We start from the raw sequence: 13,024 nt of genomic DNA on the forward strand, positions 1-13,024 counted from the left end.
GTTTCTGTGGAACCCTGCTGTGCGATGCAGCCCATACCATGACTGAAACAGAACTGCACCACCCAGGTAATTACTCTCATATCTTGCTTCTCTGGTCAGGATTCTGGTGGTCTGCTTTGTGCCCCTCACGGGCTTATTTCGGGACACATTAGCGCATTAATGTTTTCTAGGAAAAACTTATCATCCTCCAACTGGAAGACCCAAGAGTATATTGGTGTAAGTATTCTCCTACGGAAATATGTACGTGGAAGATGATAACCTCACTCTTCTCGGAAAAGCTCATTTTCTTTTCAAAATTTTCTTGGCGTGCATTCAAATTTAACCGTAAATGTTCTTTATGCATTTGTATGATTCAAGTAGTTTTAGGAGAATTTTTCAAGAAAATATTCTTCTAAAAAAATTCTAAATGTATCATTCTCATGTTTTCAGAGGACTGGTGAGCAGACGCAAATGAGGAGTGTGGATTTTGGCATCATGGATCTAAATTATGTTAATATCATAAATCGTAAATACCTAGAAGTAGGCTAGGAACATTGAAAGATTTCATTCCCTTTAAAGTATTTGTTGGTCTATGATATAATGCCGTTTTGCTGAAAACCCTAAAAATAACCGTAGAACATCGTTTAAAAGTTCTACAGGCATTGCAAAATGAAAGGAATACATTGATGAACTGACATTTCATGCAACAGTAACAATTTAAAAAAATTAAAATTGCACTGGTAACAATTAACTGACCACAAAAGTACGCCGGGATGGGCTGCTCTCGGGGAAAAGGGTCGAGGATTATCCCCACAAGGAAAGGTCATTAAGGGGAGGGAGCGACTACCTGGTCAGTCCCGAGCCGAAAAAAAAACTCCGTACGGGGCGAAAAAGAAAATCTCAAACCCTTCGTACAGCCAAAAGCAACTTCCCGCGAGGGAGCTCGGCGCGAAAAGGTTAATACACACAGTATTCCTACCAATAATGGTATTTAAGGACACAAAAGTTGATAAGACAAAAAATTATGATAACATCATGCATTACATATACTTGGGAACATTTAGAACACATAATATCATTACGACAGGGCCAAACAACTCCGAAATGCATATAACATCACCTAGAAGATGGTATACTTGCTATCACACCAAGAGAGTAATCCTGATTAATGAGAGACCACTTGCATGATTTTACTATAAGGTGGTGATTTGTAACTATGCATTTTTAATGAGAACCATAAACAACAAAACACACTAGAAAGTCGCGCAGTATTCTCCACCATAAATATGGATATGATCAAGAAGCCTACTTATAGGGTTCTTGGATATGATACACGAATAAGAAGTCAGTGACGACGGCATGAAAACAGAAGATTATCAACTAATATCTCCATATGAACACAAAAAAGACGGATTCGGCAGCACCTCAATATCTTTTTTTGCTAATAAGTCGGATACATTGAGTCCTCTTGTTTAAAGACAAAATTAACACAGGTATATAATTACGTTAACATGTTTACCCACGAAAACTACTTAAATCGACTTGAAGGAAGTACTGCACAAACGGAAATGTCTAATTATGAGAACACTATCTTCTATAACGCACACAAAAAACAGATTTTGGTCTTCTCCGGAATACACAAAGCTACATCAAACTCCCTTTCATTAAGTAATCGAACCGTCGCGTCGCTTCACATCATACCCATACATATAGGCAATATAGATTAGCTAATCACACCACGAAAATAATCTTTGTACGAGATTAATTGTATACTATATAATTGTATCACTATGAGGTTCTTACATGAAATTGTGCATTTTAAGAGCACCATCATCATACAAAACACACTACCAAATGCACATCACTCTCCGCCAAAAATATGGATATTATACACGAATACGAATTCAGAGGGAGGGCCTAACAGTAAAAAAAATTCCAATAATTTTCTCAACTTACTTGACAGGAAACAAAGGATCCAGCAGCAACTGTAAACCTATTTTGCAAATAAGCAGGATAACGTTTTAGCTTAAAGTCAACAACAACACATTCATGTAGGTACTTATATAGCTTAACCACTACCATCTTTACAAACAAAGAACTACTAACCTTGACTAAAAAGATTCCCGGAATCAAAATAAATCCAAAAGGAATGCTTAATAATGAGAGTACCACCTCTCAAAGCAAACAAAATAGGGAGTTTATTAATTTCCGTCATAAACACAATTTCCCAACATGCTCCCTCTCACGAACTAATCGATCGGCCACTCGACTCGACGATATCGACTCAAAAGTCGAATCGAAAACGCATCGACACAACGATATTAGAATTCCCATGGTGGTCATTTCAGAATGGATATACATTGCAGCCTCAAAACAAACTAAAGATAGCCATGGTGCTAACATCTGATATTACCAATATTATTATTGAATCTGCGGTTATTTCAACAATTATTAGTTTCATGAATTTCAAGGCCTTAGCTGGTTAGCTACCTGAAAGCAATACGACCTATGCATTTGATGGAGACTATGATCACAAAATCCCAGAATGAAACTACTTTCATTTGGATGATAAGTGAAACACTGAGGAATACTCAAGGCAAGGTCCATAAAAGTCAGCTATTAATAAATCACCTCAAATATATATCACGATGTAACAGCATGGATAGAGAATATTATCAACAATTTTCACCATAGACTTTATATTACTATATAAGTGAGTATTTACGATTTTCATTATCATTTGACACGGTCACATCATCCGTGAAATAACCATGTTAACGTAAGACCACGTATACAAGGTTGGTTTAGAATCGCGGTTTTATAGTTGCTTTTTCTTCTGCTGAGAGCATAACAAGGCCAAAGTTTGAAGACTACTTGCATCAAATGGTCACTTCATTTGAAATTCACGAATATTCCTTTGATTTACTGTAGATTATCAAATTTTTTGTTACGATTATGTATATAGAAGACAAGAAAGGAATTTAAGCCAAATTTCAGCTCCCATACATTACTTAACTCCCTTTTGTTGGCAAAACGATTCCAGAATTTATTTATTTTGAAGTTCAAAAATGTTTTTTTTTTCAAAATAGCCATGTCAGGACTCAAGCAATAAACCTCAATAATATATCAGTTTAAATTAATGCAAATGGAAGAATTCTTCATTTTTCGAAGGCCCATTGTATACGTAGACTTCTCATGGTGAGATACACACTTAAAGCCCTGAGTCTAAACTAATCTTTGCTTGATTGGGCTGTTATAAGCTAGGGTGTCAATGAGCATTTATGTATTTTATGTCTATCTGTTGTACTGTGATTTTTAGGTGATATTTAAAAGTGTGCTTTTTATAGCCCCTTTTTATGGTATACGTATCCCTATTTTATATCGGACAAGCTAAGCAAAGACTGGTTTAGATTCCAGGTTTGTAGCTGCAATTCTTCCCACTATCAAACCTTGTATACCATCGAAAAGTGATGAATTCTTACATTCTGAACGTAAACTGATATAATATTGAGTTTATTTGCATAGACTCCGAAATACCTATTTAGAAAACCCTTTCTGCGTACTAAAGAAATTTGGAAATTATGTTTGTCACTGAAACTGCCGATATGGCGCTTAAATTCCACTTTGACGCAAGCATCATATCACTAAGTGAAATTGTCATGTATTGTCCGGGAAAGAGGCTAATATTTAAAGGAGGATATTCAGCCTCTTGTAGATGTGTCTCTAGTGGTAAAAACCGCAACTAAGTATCCTTCTAAATAAGTAGGGGAGAGTGGGGCAAAACCGACCAGGCGGGTCAAACCCACCCCTTTAATATTTCCTAGTAGGTGATGATTTCCAGCGGCAAAACTATGAACTAGTTGAGGAGGCCGCCATTTCGAGCAGATCGAGCTTGGTTTCGTTGGCATGCTTGACGATGTTGGGGTTATGTAGAGTTCTAAAGTTTTAACCCGTTTATTTTACAACTTTAATGTCATAATTATTTTGATTTGAGAAGTGTAACCACAATCTGGTTTACCGAATGTGAGTACATGTGTTTATTTACTGTATTAACTTATATTTTAACGTACGAGTAGCTTAGCTAATGATTTTGGATAACCTCAAATTGCCATAATTGTTTTACTGTGTACCTAGGGGCAAAACCGATATTTCAACTTATCAGCTGTGCTTCACTATACCTAATAAAATAATAGAACCCAATTTATTAAGTCCTAGCTGTACCCATTGCAGCTTTGCCCGCATTATTGAGTTTTTAAACTGCGATATTACATTTCACCCAGACTAATCATGCCACCTCCACAAGAAAAGGAAAGAGTTAAAAAGATAGGGGGAAGAAAACCTAGAAATACAGCCATACTTACATCGTCACCTTATAAATTAGAGCTGGAGGAAGACGAGAAAAAAAGGAGGAAAAGAATATAAAAAAGAAAGAATGAGAGCTAAAAACAAAGGAACAGTGGCGAATAAAAATTAAAAAGGTCCTAAAAGAAAGCTTGCTTTCCAAGCTACAGCCCCCCAAATATACAAAGTGAAGTCGAAGAAAATGAAAACCAATGCTTTCGAAGATGAGGAAGAATGTGAAGAAGAGGAGGCGGCATGCATATCTTTTAATGAATTATATTCAAGATCTAAAGTGAGGGAGGGGTGGATTCAGTGTTTGAACTGTAAAGGATGGGCTCATTAGGCGTGCGCAAATTGTGAAGAAGAAGATGACAATTTCATATGTGACTTTTGTTCCTAAAATGTAAATCTAAACTCACACAGTGTTAATTTCTAATTATTCATTAACAAATATTGCTGTAAATTGTAAAAACAGTTTTGTGATATAAATTCCCAAAAATAGCATTATAAACTTTTTTAATGTAAAACATATGGGTGTCGGTTTTGCCCCTCTTGTGGGGCAAAACAGTCATTTTGTCAGTGTTGGAAAAAAAATTCATATAAATTTAAACTGTATCAGTAAAGAATAATGCATCAGTATTTTATTTCTTTAAATAGTAAACATTGCAATTACGCTAATTTTGTGTAAATATTTGTACCAGAAAGCCAAATTTCTCATGAAAAAGCTTAGCAGGTCGGTTTTGCCCCACTCTCCCCTACACTATTTTTTCCATATGTCTCATATTATAAAGTGGTGTTTACGTGTCAATGAGTAAGAGAATTGTTATGTATTTTGTGTTTAAGCTGTTGCAATGTAACTTATTTTTAAGTTGATTTATGAGTTGTTTGCTTTTTTAATTTTTTCGTTGAGCATTGCAATGTATTTTCATACATCATCGCAATGAATGTAGTTTACATGTGGGAATTTGAAATCTGTGTCAATGCTGATCAGTGACAATTGTTTATACGCAATTCCTTTCCGGACCTATATTTATCTCTGGTTGTAATCTATGGAGTTCTCTCTCCTTACCTATAAAAATTCCCCTTCCATAATCATTTTCAAATAGGGTAGTTTCCTTCATCAAAGAAAACGAAAGGCATTGATTGCGATTCGTTACCCACCATTGGTGTATTCATAATACAGAAATTATTTGGTTTTTGAAATACCGGTTTAGACGAATGGCAAGGGTAAAATTTTATCCTCATTTGAAAAAGGCCAGATTGGCGCCCATGCGATTCCACTCCACGTGACGTCACAGGGACCTAGTTTCTACACGACAGGATAGGAGTTATGCATCGTCTGAGGTTACCAATGCATGCATGAGGCACAGAGCTCAGGGAAACATGTCTTAATAATCACCTATCAAAACCGTCTGAGGTCGGGAAGTTTTCTTCATTTGATAAGGTATTAATAAACCTTTCTTAAGCCAAGCGCTACCAGCCAGCAAGGTGCTCAGCTACCCACTAGCATCCTGCATCCTACCAGCGCTCAGAGCCTCAATCAAGGTCACCTCACAAGGCGGGAGGGGGAACCAGAAATGCCATGCACGGACTTTTTCCCTTCATTCCTACTTATGCGTTGCGTTTTCGCGCGCTTGAAAATTTTCACTTTTCATTGAATCGCGAAAAATAGATATCGTCATTTAAAAATCTAAAAGCGTGAAATATGTACTCCAGGAGTAATAATCTTTCGATTTAGGCAATAAAAAATGATAGGAAACCACCCTATTTCCAGTAGGCCCTTATATCTATTTTATTTATTATTTATCATGTCTTTATATATAATCTAGAAAAAATGTCTAATTTTTCTCCATTACCCAATTTTTACTGTACTACTATCCAACTCTTTTTTTTTATTTTCTAGACAGAAATGGATGGATGCATTTGTTTTTGAAAAACCCATGGCATAAAGAAACTTCATGCCTTCATTCAAATTTGCCAATCGTTTAATGTTCTGTCTATAGGGGACCTAACCAATCTTAAGTAAGAATACACCATTTGCCATGCAATTCACAGTTTTTACATTTTATACACTTCTTCAAGCCATAAAATAATGATATTAGGCTGTGAATGAAAACATTTGTATTAAAAATGATTATAAAACTATACCTAACTACTAAATAGAGTTTTATTCTCTTACTTTATTTATAACAGGAGGTGTTCAATTTCCCTTCTGGAGCTTGTTGGAGAATAAATATTCTTAACTCTCTTGATGCATATGATTGGCACATGTTTTCTATGGGAGTGGTTGCCAGCTTCCCCTGTTCTACTATTATCTTATAACGGTCCTCCTCTCTGAGATTGAGATATGGATTAAAGGTAAGAGTATTATCAGTACTATTAGCAAAGAGACAACATAAAAGGGCCCAATTCCATTGCATACAAGGTTGACTGATGTTGTCATTTGAGGAGCATTGTAAACTGTTCACAGAAATGTCTGCAGCATGGAAATGACTGCTGAGTGTTCCATTCACTCATGATATTTGTAACAGAATAAACTCCAAATTACCTGTGCACAAATTTTGAGTTTTTGATGGACAGAATTTCAACAAATCTAACATGAAATTGTTTTCTACAGTAGAGCTTAATGCAACTTTAACATGTAATTAACCTAATGCAATTTTTTTCCTTCCTATAAGCAAATCAGGACATGCTCACAAAAACATTTCCATCATCAAGTTTTAGTTCCCATTACAAATGAAATACACATGAATTTTAATGAGGAGAAATTCCCTTGGACTGCTGCAAATTAAACCATTGCTGGCTGACAGTGCAGATCACAATGCATATTCCTAGAACAATTCTACCAAAGCTCATGGTACTAGGTGTTAAGCCTCCATTGTTTATCAAGGATGGCAACACGCGGGAGAAGAGACATTAATGAACCCGCAACCAGTTGAGAGCCTCATGAAATCCTTTTCTTCTTAAAAACGAAATCAATGTCACCCACAAATAATTCTTTCAACCTAATATTCGTAACTGTAACAGATATTCCCACAGAACACTGCAGATATTGTCCCAAAAAGTGCCATGGTAAGCGAGAGATGCATTATTTCAAACATTATAATTTAAATTCTGTGCACCATAGGATGAATTTACTGGATAAGGATTTCTTTCTGGGGGGGCACAAGCAAGGCCGTATCCAGGATTTTCTTTCTTTCTTTATCCTAATTTATACATAGATATCTTCCATAAAAAAAACTTGATGCTATTTTTATAATTAATTATTCAGCTTCTACATATAAGCTATTTGTAACACACATAAAAATTAATGTATGCAATTCGAATACTGCCACCATCATTAGAAAAACCAAATTCACTAAAATTCCTTCGTGTAACATCTAATTAACCAGAAGATGCAAAAAAGTCACTTCCAATACCTTGGGGAAGTTATTGGAAGTCATTGGATTTATAGTCAAAAGAAATGATATTAGACTGCAATTCTTAAGTTGTTTATATAAACTAAGACCTAAAAGATTATTACTTTTAATTGAGGCTTTGAAGGCTACTTGTTTACTCAACATAAGATCTTAAGATAAATTAATTACCACAATCGGAGGAATTCCTGCTATTGAAATCAATCCTGATATGAATATAATTGATTTATTGTTGTTCTGAGTTATTCAAATTGTAGATATATTGTTTAACTTCCAATACCTTGGATAAGGTATTGGAAGTGGTAATTGAATTGTTCAAGAACGGTTAAACATAAGTTGGTACCTTCAAAAGCAATGTAAAGCTGAATATCTGGGCAAATCGCACTTAGCCCATGTGCCATGTAATGTGGAAATATATTGCACATCGGCCATGGAACTCACTTACCCCAAGCACGGGGAAAGTGTGATCCCTTAAGAAGGCTTTAAGAAATAAATTATAAAATTACCACTTTACAGAGAGAGGAATGTAAATCCAAAACTCTTTTTTGGTTATCAATGCATACATTTTACAATGAATCTGAGAATTTTAACAAGCCTAGAAAAATTTCCTAAAGTAGTTTAAAGTTGCTGTATGCTATCTAGGGTCAGTCAGCAGGCTACCTTAGCCAGTTTTAATTGGTGATTGTTAAGACATGTTTCCCTGAGCTCTGTGCCTCATGCATGCATTTGTAACCTCAGCACTTACCACACCTTAATAGGGTGGTTTCCTATTATTTTTTTATTGCCTAAATCGAAAGATTATTACTCCTGGAGTACATATTTCACGCTTTTAGATTTTTAAATGATGATATCTATTTTTCGCGATTAAATGAAAAGTGAAAAATTTCATGCGCTGGAAAACGAGACGCATAAGTAGGAATGATGGGAAAAATTCGTGCGGCGCATCTCAGGTTCCCCCTCTCGCCTTTGAGGTGACCTTGATCGAGGCTCTGAGTGCTGATAGGACGCAGGATGCTAGCCGGTAGCTGAGTACCTTGCTGAATGGTAGCGCTTGGCTTAAAAAAGGTTTATTAATACCTTATCAATCGAAGAAAACTTTCCAACCTTAGCCAGTTTTAATAGGTGATTATTAAGATATGTTTCCCTGAGCTCTGTGCCTCATGCATGCATTGGTAACCTCAGACGATGAATAACTCCTATCCTCTCGTGTAGAAACTAGGTCCCTGTGACGTCACCTGGAATGGAATCGCCTGGGTGCCAATCTGGACTTTTTCAATAGAGGATAAAATTTGACCCTTGCCATTCGTCTAAACTGGTATTTGAAAAATCAAATAATTTGTGTATTATGAATACACTAATGGTGGGTAACGAATCGCAATCAATGCCTTTCGTTTTCTTTGATGAAGGAAACTACCCCATCATGTAAAAAATATTATTTACCATAAAATAATTTGAATAAAGGTTTTTGTAATCAAGCACATAAAAAATTTATAAACCACTGACATAGATAATTTTAGCAAATAATATTGTTATCAAATCACTCAAATATCATACAAATACAAAAAACCAAGTACTATATAATATTTTAACATAACAACCTACAAGTGCACTAAATAGCCATGGTGTGTTAAATCATTTTTCTTAATATGCTTTAGAAATTTTAATCTTTTTGTTGAAATATTTTATTGGATACTTTTTGAGTAGCTAAATTTACTTTTTAGTACTTGTATACTTATACATTTCTCTCATCTCTTAATATTTAATACGACGACGATGACGAAACTGGCAAATGAACTTTGAAAACGTCCGCAAATATGATTCTATAAATGGCCTAAACTTCAAGAGTTCAAATTTAAATCCAAACAGGAGGTTTTAAGTAAGAGAAAGATATCGAAAACACATACCAAAAAATTATTCGTATCTATTGATATCCTTAATTGGTAGGTCATAGTTGAATTCCAATAACCCACTAATTTTTTGATAGGATTGGATTTTAAACACATATTTGTACGAAGTCTGCAGTCCTCACCACTGAATAACCAAAATCGGAAACACTACGTGGGAAACTGTACTTATTTCACTATTCCATCGATCATTGGCGAGGTCCTTTAATATCATTTAATATTGCTAATGAACTAATTTAATGCCCCATTAACTTTTGTATCCTAAACAAAAACCCTGATAATAAATTTTGTATCCTATGCTTTATAATGAATTTTGCATGTACTAATTTGATGAAGACATATATCTTAATACCTTGCCCGTCGAGGCTTGGTCAAATACACCATTAAGTTACTTTTTCACGTTATTATCTTAATCTGTTGAACCAACAAATGCAAACATCTTACTAAAGTTTTCAATCTCGTCGATATGAACGCGAAACTATTAAGGCTTGCCTACACAGTAAACTAACACGAACAAGTTAATATCTACTTACTTGAATGATTTCACATTATTTGTAAGTTACACTACAATTCCAATTAAAAATAAGATGCACTCACCCTTAAGTAATTAATACATGAAAAATTTCTTAGTTCTGCGTCCGATTTATGACAAACATTTCTGAAGTCATTGAATTCGATGAGCTTTTCCAAGCACAGTGGACATAAAGAGCCAGGCAGGCCATCTCCCACAGCAACCTAAGGAATCAATGAAAACATATGCCATAGACTTTGGACCTATCATAGAAAATAAGTTCATACAACGGAATAAAAAAAGAACTAAGGACATAAATAAAATGTAACCCGTCACTTACTTTAATTCGACTTTATCATATAAGGCATCCTCGACAGTTATCTCGCTTGAAACAATTGAGGTAAATACATGGTAATAATAATCGTATTTCTTCATGCAGAGTCTGCACAGGGTACTCTCGGAATGATTTCATGAAGACTCCGAGAAATCATACTCGTGCTTTCACTGCATTAACTCATTCATTCTTTAAATCAGTTCATTCCAACAAATCATCCACGTATCACTCAGTGATTTCAAAATTCCTAATACATTAAGATCATTTCCATGACGTACACCAATGCAAAAACATTAGACTTATCAAAGAAAAGGGTGTAATAAGCTCACATTTAAATAGGACCTCAAAAAGAAATGACATAGCAGCAGGATAAACAGCAAATATTTTAAAAGAATTTCAAGCTTATTGACAAGAACCCTACATAAGGACGATTGTCTTTGTGCGCTCCGATCGTCATTTGCCCAAAATTAGTGTATTGCCGATATTTTTTGCAGCTGAATTATTCTGTTTTAAAATCAAAGAGTAGGTAAGAGGCAAAAAAATACATCGAGAACATATTCCTCAAAATTCTTCACGTTCATTTATGTGTGTTATGAGTTGGTCATTGGTAAATTCAAATGTATCACTTTTATGACTGAATGAATTGTAAACACTTAGTTATACCAAAATAAAAAGCGACTTCGGTCGTCACCATTCAGGTACCAACTGCATGTTAATTAATGCATCATCAGGATTCGGAAACACTATGAGGGAAATTGGACTTTTTTCACTGCTCCGTCGATCATTGGCGAGGTCCTGTCATAACATTCAATATTGTTAACGAACGAATGTAATGATACATTAAGTTTTGATCTCTAATAAGAAGTGCTTTTCAGTTATTTTTTCATGTAATAAATTGATGAAGTCACTAAGCATTAAGGCCTGTTTACAAGATGCATTAACAGGTATGAGTTAATGTACGTTTTCATGAATGATTTTTGTGGACCAGAACGGTAAATGTACGAATGCATGAACCAAATTAGAACAAGTTCTCTTTTCTGTGCATGCATTCGCACAAGTTGGGTGGTTACACGGTGTATTTTGGCGTTCATTCTCGTGTTCATACATTTAAACATTAACCCGTACGTGTTAATGTGCCGTGCAAACAAATGCATTGCCCGTCGTATACTTCGTTATCGTATACACAATTAATTACATTTCCAAGTTATTGCTATAATCTGTTGAAACCACAAGTACAAACATTTATTAAAAATTTCATTCCAGTCTATATGAACTTTAAACTATTAAGGCCGGGCTACACGTTAAGTTAACACGAACAAGTTAATATCTGGTTACGTGAATGAGTTCACGTTATTTGAAAGTTATACGAGGCTTCCAATGAAAAAAAATAAGATGCACTCACCCTGAGGTACTTTCTACACGAAAAATTTCTCAGTTCTCCGACCGATTTCTGACAAATATTTATGAAATCATTGAATTCGATGAGCCTTTTCAAGCACAGTGGGCTGGCAGGCAGGTCATCTCCAACAACAACCTACGAAAGGAATGAAACATATGCAAGAGATCAGACTTGCTGTGGAAAACATGCCCATAAAACGGAATAAAACAATAACTAAGGAGATCAGTAAAATGTAAACCCTCACTTACTTGTAAGTCAACAAAATCGCCTACGGCACCATTTACAGTTATCTGGCTTCCTGCAATTGAAAAGAATATGTTGTAACAATAATCATTTTTCTTCATGCAAAGTCTGCACGGAGTACCCTCAGAATTCCTTTCTGAAGACTCAAATTCCCAGTGATAATACTCATGTTTTCACAGCAATAACTCATTCTATCTGTAAAACCAGTTCACTCCTCAAACAAACCATCCACACAGCACTCAGTTATTTGCAAATTTCTAATACATTACGTTCATTTCTATGACTTACGCCAGCGCAAAAACTTCAGAATAATCAAGGAAAAGTGCATAAAAAGCTCACATTTACATTGGACCTAAAAAATAAATCGCTTTTCGACAGAAAAGACAGCAAATATTTTACACGTACACCATGCTCATTGACTTCCTAACTCTGACCATGGTAGCAAGATTTAGTTTACCTACCGGACTTCATTTGCATTTTACACCGCTACAGGATTGCACATGCAACAGGCCTAAAATCGAAAAAAGAAATATTTCCCACAATAAGTGATATATTATGCTACTCAATTACATTGTTTGAAAAAAAAAATATTTTTAACCTTTTTTAATTCTACATTTAAGAATTTTGAACTCTTTCTCATATTTAAAGGCTGTAGATGTACTGTGACCTGTGGACGCCGAAGTTGGGCTTAAACTTCGTTTCTTGCCAAGTCATTGATTAACTTTTAACCTAACATTTTTACACTACAATCAATCGAAAATTTGACGAATTTATAATGAAATGGTCCTTTATTTTTTGAAATAGAAATAAATTACTCTTCAAACACGAATGTTTGGCCTGCTCCATAGGTGCGCTCTTGGCGGATAAAATGGTAACTAGAAAACATCGGTTCTATAC

General features: G+C 35.1%; 1 protein-coding gene across 2 annotated transcripts; it reads right to left on the reverse strand.

Annotated features, from left to right (window-relative positions):
* Positions 1 to 6,509: 6,509 nt before the first annotated feature.
* On the reverse strand, positions 6,510 to 12,554 carry LOC124170339. 2 transcript variants are annotated; one of them, XM_046549067.1, is made up of 5 exons: positions 12,416 to 12,543; positions 12,133 to 12,182; positions 11,888 to 12,019; positions 10,238 to 10,375; positions 6,510 to 6,654 (listed from the first exon to the last, which is right to left on the reverse strand). In XM_046549067.1, the coding sequence occupies exons 1-5, from the start codon at positions 12,453 to 12,455 to the stop codon at positions 6,637 to 6,639; spliced, it is 378 nt and encodes a 125-aa protein (XP_046405023.1). In that variant the 5' UTR covers positions 12,456 to 12,543; the 3' UTR covers positions 6,510 to 6,636. The 2 variants fall into 2 exon arrangements, 1 of the variants encoding a protein (XP_046405023.1); XR_006867435.1 differs by having other exon boundaries at positions 6,512 to 6,654; positions 12,467 to 12,554.
* Between the last annotated feature and the right edge of the window lie 470 nt (positions 12,555 to 13,024).

This window comes from Ischnura elegans, chromosome 13 (genome assembly GCF_921293095.1).
Source record: "Ischnura elegans chromosome 13, ioIscEleg1.1, whole genome shotgun sequence".
Classification (NCBI taxonomy): domain Eukaryota; kingdom Metazoa; phylum Arthropoda; class Insecta; order Odonata; family Coenagrionidae; genus Ischnura; species Ischnura elegans.